This window comes from Xenopus tropicalis, chromosome 6 (genome assembly GCF_000004195.4).
Source record: "Xenopus tropicalis strain Nigerian chromosome 6, UCB_Xtro_10.0, whole genome shotgun sequence".
NCBI classification, from domain to species: domain Eukaryota; kingdom Metazoa; phylum Chordata; class Amphibia; order Anura; family Pipidae; genus Xenopus; species Xenopus tropicalis.
The window spans coordinates 2,747,095-2,754,918 of NC_030682.2; the positions used below are offsets into that span (position 1 = coordinate 2,747,095).

General features: G+C 46.8%; 1 protein-coding gene across 1 annotated transcript; it reads left to right on the forward strand.

Annotated features, from left to right (window-relative positions):
* The first annotated feature begins 214 nt into the window (after positions 1 to 214).
* On the forward strand, positions 215 to 5,449 carry LOC116411659 (zinc finger protein 850-like). Its single transcript, XM_031904415.1, has 2 exons — positions 215 to 335; positions 1,804 to 5,449. Exon 2 carries the CDS (start codon positions 1,962 to 1,964, stop codon positions 5,001 to 5,003), a length of 3,042 nt encoding a protein of 1,013 aa, XP_031760275.1. The 5' UTR covers positions 215 to 335; positions 1,804 to 1,961; the 3' UTR covers positions 5,004 to 5,449.
* The last annotated feature ends 2,375 nt before the right edge of the window (positions 5,450 to 7,824 follow it).

Consider the following 7,824-nt stretch of genomic DNA (forward strand, 5'->3'; position numbering starts at 1 on the left):
CTGATAGAGAGGGGCGGCTGTGGGACTGGGGGTTAATCCCGCTGCAGGGGCCGATAGAGAGGGGCGGCTTTGGGACTGGGGGTGTATGGGGTGGGGACCTGTAGATTTGCCTCAGGTACTGATTTATTAGGATAAGGACACATAGACCCAGTGAGTAACAGCCTGTGTGCAGATTCTGTGTCAGGAGTGAATGGAATGTGGGGGAGGAGCTGACAGGATGAGGGGGAGGAGTGGAGAGCAGAGGGGGATTTCAGTTGACAGAGATGGGGCCTCACAGTGAGTTCATCAGATTCAGTCTCGGAGCTGCCGACTCTCCTCTCTCTCAGTTACACCGGGTAAGGGCAGCGCCACTTCTCTCATATTATCATTCATACAGTTTTTTATGGGGGTGTGTCTTTGTTTGGGGGGGTGGTAGAGAGGGGGGAGGGTCTGCTCTCTTTCCCCTGGGTAAGTGAATCCAATCTCCCCCCAGTACTTACCCAGGTACAGAGCTCTGATTCTCTGTACTTCCTGCTCCTGGGCTGCTCTCTTTCCCATGGTCAGGCAGGAACCTCCCCCTGGGTAAGTGAATCCAATCTCCCCCCAGTACTTACCCAGGTACAGAGCTCTGATTCTCTGTACTTCCTGCTCCTGGGCTGCTCTCTTTCCCATGGTCAGGCAGGAACCCCCCCTGGGTAAGTGAATCCAATCTCCCCCCAGTACTTACCCAGGTACAGAGCTCTGATTCTCTGTACTTCCTGCTCCTGGGCTGCTCTCTTTCCCATGGTCAGGCAGGAACCTCCCCCTGGGTAAGTGAATCCAATCTCCCCCCAGTACTTACCCAGGTACAGAGCTCTGATTCTCTGTACTTCCTGCTCCTGGGCGGCTCTCTTTCCCATGGTCAGGCAGGAACCTCCCCCTGGGTAAGTGAATCCAATCTCCCCCCAGTACTTACCCAGGTACAGAGCTCTGATTCTCTGTACTTCCTGCTCCTGGGCTGCTCTCTTTCCCATGGTCAGGCAGGAACCTCCCCCTGGGTAAGTGAACCCAATCTCCCCCCAGTACTTACCCAGGTACAGAGCTCTGATTCTCTGTACTTCCTGCTCCTGGGCTGCTCTCTTTCCCATGGTCAGACAGGAACCTCCCCCTGGGTAAGTGAATCCAATCTCCCCCCAGTACTTACCCAGGTACAGAGCTCTGATTCTCTGTACTTCCTGCTCCTGGGCTGCTCTCTTTCCATGGTCAGACAGGAACCTCCCCCGGGGTATCACATTCCCTGTAGTATTATTTTCTCTTCTTTTGGTCAGCTTTCCAAGATATGGCAGGAACCAATCATTTTCATCTTGAAATAAAGGGGTAGATTTGAACTGTTGGTCTGGGGCCCACCAATGGACCTCCTTGACTGATATTTGGCTGGAAACTGGCCAGATATAAATTGGGCAGGTTTAATCCTATTAGACGAGTGGGGCATTGGCACATTGATGTGTTCCTTATCTAATGATACAATTGTTAACCAAAAGGCCTCACCAAACAAGCAGATCTGACTGTGTATGGCCATCTTTGGTCAATTCATTTTTTAGGTGGGCATATCAGGGAGAGATCTGCTCAGTTAGTGACCTCAGGTAAATCTTATAGTGTATGGCCAGCTTTAGGGTGCCTTGTTGGCAAGTCCATGCTACCACTGTCCAATAGGAGCTAAGGAGAGGGAGTATCTAAAAAAAACACCTACAGTTTATATTTTAGGGAGGAGGGATCTTCTCTTCTGAATCTGATAAATAAGTTTTCATTGCAAGCTTGATTAACTCTTTTATCTTCCCATTTTAGATATTGGCCAAAGAAAGGAGGAAAAGCTTGGACCCAAAACCCTAGCATTGAAGTCCCAGTCAAAGTCCCTACGATGATTCTCTAATGCTTTGGAGAAAATCAAGAGCCATTAGAAGGTACTAGAATATCTCACACTTTGTTACAACTGCTTTAGTGCAATGAACATTCCAAATATCCATGAGGAACCTCAATTACATTTCCCAGCCTATGGGGAAACATTCTCGACAGTTAGTAATCGTAATACTTCACCAACATGTTACACCGAGCAGAAACCTTTCCCTTGCACAAAATGTGGCGTATGTTTCACGCTAAAAGAAGACTTTGAGAATCACCAGAGAATTCACACAGATGAAAACTGTCCCGAAAGTACAGAATGTGGGGAAAACTTCACCCGACGGGGTTCTCTTCTCTTCCACCAGAATATTCATATGAGAGTAAAGCCATTCATGTGTACAGAATGTGGGAAAAGCTTCTCCAAAAGAAGTCATTTTGTTTGCCACAGTAGAATTCACACCGGGGAAAGGCCCTTTTCTTGTGCTGATTGTGGGAAAACGTTTGTCGTAAAGGCTCACCTTACCAGGCATCAGGCGACTCACACAGGGGAGAAACCATTTGCTTGTTCGGAATGTGACAAAAGATTCTCTACAAAGGGGGACCTTTCTTCTCACTGGAGGGTCCACACAGGGGAGAAGCCTTTCAAATGTTCAGAATGTGGCAAATCCTTCTCTCACAAGAAAAACCTTGTTGTACACTTTCGAAGTCACACAGGGGAAAAACCTTTTCCATGTACAGAATGTGGGAAATGCTTCTCCCGCAAGAGAAACCTTGTTGTACACGTTCAGAACCACACAGGAGAGAAACCTTATACATGTACGGAATGTGGGAGAAGCTTTATTGCAATGAGCTCTTTAAAATGCCACCAGAAAACGCACAAAGGATTACAGGATTTCACATGTACGGAGTGTGGGGAAAGTTTCTCTTTAAAGGAAGACCTTGAAAATCACCTGAACCTTCACTTAGATGAAAAGCCTCAGGGATTTACAGAATCTGGAGAAAAAGTTATTCTAAAAGGTCTTTTTATCCACCACAATATCCATATGAGAGAAAAGCCGTTCCCGTGTACAATATGTGGGAAAAGCTTCTCCAAAAGAAGTAACTTTGATTGCCACAGTAGGATTCACACAGGGGAAAGGCCCTTCTCTTGTGCTGACTGTGGGAAAAGTTTTATGGTAAAGGCTCACCTTACCAGGCATCAGGCGACTCACACAGGGGAGAAACCATTTGCTTGTTCAGAATGTGACAAAAGATTCTCTACAAAAGGTGACTTTTCTTCTCACTGGAGGGTCCACACAGGAGAGAAACCTTTTGCGTGTACAGAGTGTGGAAAGTCCTTCTCTCACAAGAAAACCCTCATTGTACACATTCGAAGTCACACAGGGGAAAAACCTTTTACGTGTACAGAATGTGGGAAATGCTTTACTGCAATGAGCTCTCTGAAATACCACCAGAAAATTCATCAACGGTTGCAAAATTTCACGTGTACAGAATGTGGGGAAAGTTTTTCTCTAAGGGAGGAACTTGAAAATCACCAGATAATTCACAAAGATAATGAGCCTCATGTAAGTACAGAGTGTGGGGAAAATGTTCTAAAGGGTCTGCTCTTCCACCAAAATATCCATGTGAGAGTAAAGCCATTCATCTGTACAACATGTGGGAAAAGCTTCTCCAAAAGAAGTCATTTTGATCGCCACAGTAGAATTCACACAGGGGAAAGACCCTTTTCTTGTTCTCAATGTGGGAAAAGTTTTATGGTAAAGACTCACCTTACCAGGCATCAGGCAATTCACACAGGGGAGAAACCATTTGCTTGTCTGGAATGTGATAAAAGATTCTCTACAAAGGGGGACCTTTCTTCTCACCAAAGAGTTCACATCCCTTTTACATATACAGAATGTGGGGAAAGTTTCTCTCTAAAGGAAGACCTTGAAAATCACCAGATAATTCACACGGATCAAAAGCCTCATTTAAGTGCAGAATATGAGGAAGAAGTCACTCTTGAAGGTCATCTTCTCTTCCACCAAAATATTCACATGAGAGCCAAGCCCTTCACGTGTACACAATGTGGGAAAAGCTTCTCCAAAAGAAGTCATTTTGATTGCCACAGTAGGATTCACACAGGGGAAAGGCCCTTCTCTTGTGTTCATTGTGGGAAAAGTTTTATGGTAAAGGCTCACCTTACCAGGCATCAGGCAATTCACACAGGGAAGAAACCATTTGCTTGTTTGGAATGTGACAAAAGATTCTCCACAAAGGATGACCTTTCTTCTCATGGAAAAATTCACACAGGAGAGAGACCTTTTACATGTACAGAATGTGGGAAATCCTTCTCTCGCAAGAAAATCCTTATTGTACACGTGAGAAGTCACACTGGGGAAAAACCTTTTACATGCACAGAATGTGGGAAATGCTTTACTGCAATGAGCTCTCTAAAACAACACCATAAAATTCATACAGGATTGAGAGATTTCACGTGTACAGAATGTGGGAAAACTTTATCTTCAAAGAGCCACCTAAAACGACATCACATAATCCACACAGGGCTGAAACTTTTCACGTGTTCGGATTGCGGGAAAAAGTTCTCTGAGAAGAAGTGCCTCGAGCGACACTTGCGCGTTCACGCAAACATAAAACCTTATACGTGTGCGGAATGCGGGAAACGCTTTACTGCTACGAACAACCTGAGACGCCACCTGAAAGTTCATAGAGGAGTGAAAGAGTTCACATGTACAGAATGCGGAAAAAGCTTCTCTAGAAAGTGCCACCTCCATACGCATTACATAATGCACACCGGGGAGAAACCCTTCACGTGCACAGAATGTGGGAAAGACTTCTCTGAAAAGAAAAAACTCGTTCTACATTTCCGTCTTCACACGGGAGAGAAACCCTTTTCATGTACGGAATGTGGCAAAAGCTTCACGGCCAAGAGCTTTCTGAAATGCCACCAGAAAATTCACAGAGAAGTGAGAGAATTCACATGTACGGAGTGCGGGAAGGGTTTCTACAGAAAGACCCACCTACAGCTGCACCATTTAGTCCACACCGGGGAGAAACCATTCACATGCTCGGAATGTGGGAAACAACTCTCCCTGGAAAGCAACCTCCAAAGACACATGAAAAAACACAGAGAGGAGAAATCTTGAACACGTGCACGGAACAAAGGAACAAGTTCCGGATCTTTCTCACTGGGGAGGAACCTCTCATTTGCTCAGAGGGAGGCTGAAGCTTCTCCATAGCAGAACATTCATACAGGAGGCGGGATGCAGTCATTCATTTCCCTCCAGACTCAGTCTATAGTGAATACTGTACCCCCTGTTGTAAAATATGAGGATATTATAAATTACCGAGGAGGCAATCGAGGCTGAAGGCCGAGGGCTTTTATACAGGTCATGGAACTCCGAGGTGACTTCTAATATCCTCATATTTTACTATATTATAATATACAAGTTTCAGTGAGACATGTGACAGAAATGACATCACTAAGCTCCGATTATAACAGATGACATCACTAAGCTCTGTTTATAAGGATATAAGTTACAAGATATTCATGGCTCTTGTGTATTATAAATAAATAAACTATGGTTATGAACCAGTTTGGTACCCCTGGAACTATAGCGGGGTGACTGTTACCCCAATGTTTCTATATATCTGTAACCTTGTTATGGGCTAAGGGGGCCCAGCCTGAAGGCCAGTTAGGGGGGGATTTGGGGTGAGTGCTTATTTGTGCCCTGGGTACCCCTGGAACTATAGCGGGGTGACTGTTACCCCAATGTTTCTATATATCTGTAACCTTGTTATGGGCTAAGGGGGCCCAGCCTGAAGGCCAGTTAGGGGGGGATTTGGGGTGAGTGTTTATTTGTGCCCTGGGTACCCCTGGAACTATAGCGGGGTGACTGTTACCCCAATGTTTCTATATATCTGTAACCTTGTTATGGGCTAAGGGGGCCCAGCCTGAAGGCCAGTTAGGGGGGGGATTTGGGGTGAGTGCTTATTTGTGCCCTGGGTACCCCTGGAACTATAGCGGGGTGACTGTTACCCCAATGTTTCTATATATCTGTAACCTTGTTATGGGCTAAGGGGCCCAGCCTGAAGGCCAGTTAGGGGGGGATTTGGGGTGAGTGCTTATTTGTGCCCTGGGTACCCCTGGAACTATAGCGGGGTGACTGTTACCCCCAATGTTTCTATATATCTGTAACCTTGTTATGGGCTAAGGGGGCCCAGCCTGAAGGCCAGTTAGGGGGGGATTTGGGGTGAGTGCTTATTTGTGCCCTGGGTACCCCTGGAACTATAGCAGGGTGACTGTTAGGGCTTTACTGGTATCAGAACATTCATACTGGGAAAAAACAGTATTAACATCTGTGCCCCTATCCCATTCCCATCAGCCCCTGCCCCAGTGAGCTTACAATCTAAGGTCCCTATCCCATTCCCATCAGCCCCTGCCCCAGTGAGGTTACACACAAAGGTCCCTATCACATTCCCATCAGTCCCTGCCCCAGTGAGCTTACAATCTAAGGTCCCTATCCCATTCCCATCAGCCCCTGCCCCAGTGAGCTTACAATCTAAGGTCCCTATCCCATTCCCATCAGTCCCTGCCCCAGTGAGCTTACAATCTAAGGTCCCTATCCCATTCCCATCAGTCCCTGCCCCAGTGAGCTTACAATCTAAGGTCCCTATCCCATTCCCATCAGCTCCTGCTCCAGTGAGCTTACACACAAAGGTCCCTATCACATTCCCATCAGTCCCTGCCCCAGTGAGCTTACAATCTAAGGTCCCTATCCCATTCCCATCAGCCCCTGCCCCAGTGAGTTTACAATCTAAGGTCCCTATCCCATTCCCATCAGTCCCTGCCCCAGTGAGCTTACAATCTAAGGCCCCTATCACATTCCCATCAGTCCCTTCCCCAGTGAGCTTACAATCTAAGGTCCCTATCACATTCCCATCAGTCCCTGCCCCAGTGAGCTTACAATCTAAGGCCCCTATCACATTCCCATCAGTCCCTTCCCCAGTGAGCTTACAATCTAAGATCCCTATCCCATTCCCATCAGTCCCTGCCCCAGTGAGCTTACAATCTAAGGTCCCTATCCCATTCCCATCAGCCCCTGCCCCAGTGAGCTTACAATCTAAGGCCCCTATCCCATTCCCATCAGTCCCTGCCCCAGTGAGCTTACAATCTAAGGCCCCTATCACATTCCCATAAGTCCCTGCCCCAGTGAGCTTACAATCTAAGGTCCCTATCCCATTCCCATCAGCCCCTGTTCCAGTGAGCTTACACACAAAGGTCCCTATCACATTCCCATCAGTCCCTGCCCCAGTGAGCTTACAATCTAAGGTCCCTATCCCATTCCCATCAGTCCCTGCCCCAGTGAGCTTACAATCTAAGGTCCCTATCCCATTCCCATCAGTCCCTGCCCCAGTGAGCTTACAATCTAAGGTCCCTATCCCATTCCCATCAGTCCCTGCCCCAGTGAGCTTACAATCTAAGGTCCCTATCCCATTCCCATCAGTTCCTGCCCCAGTGAGCTTACAATCTAAGGTCCCTATCACATTCCCATCAGTCCCTGCCCCAGTGAGCTTACACACAAAGGTACCTATTACATTCACACGCACTAGGGTCAGTCTTGTCAGCAGCATACTGACCTGCCTGTATGTTTCTTTGGGGAGGTACCCAGAGAAAAGCCACCCAACTTTAAAAACGTCTGGATCTCACCCATGAAGCTCACACACAGCCCCAGTGAGATGGGGCTCTTCTACATCTTACATTCTTGACTATGATAACTTATAATAAATAAAAAATTTTTTGACTTATCTGACTTAAAGTGGTCAGATAAGAAACATCAGCGTGGGGTATCAGGTAAGTGAATACAATCACTGGGGGGCGTCTACCTTTTGGCACCCCCCAGTGACTCTTAACCTTCCTTCTACGAGAAGATGAGAATAGATCAATTCCACATGTCGTGTCCCTCT

Excerpts from the sequence above, each read along its gene's own strand:
- LOC116411659 (XM_031904415.1), top strand. The coding sequence starts at position 1,962 with ATGAACATTCCAAATATCCATGAGGAACCTCAATTACATTTCCCAGCC.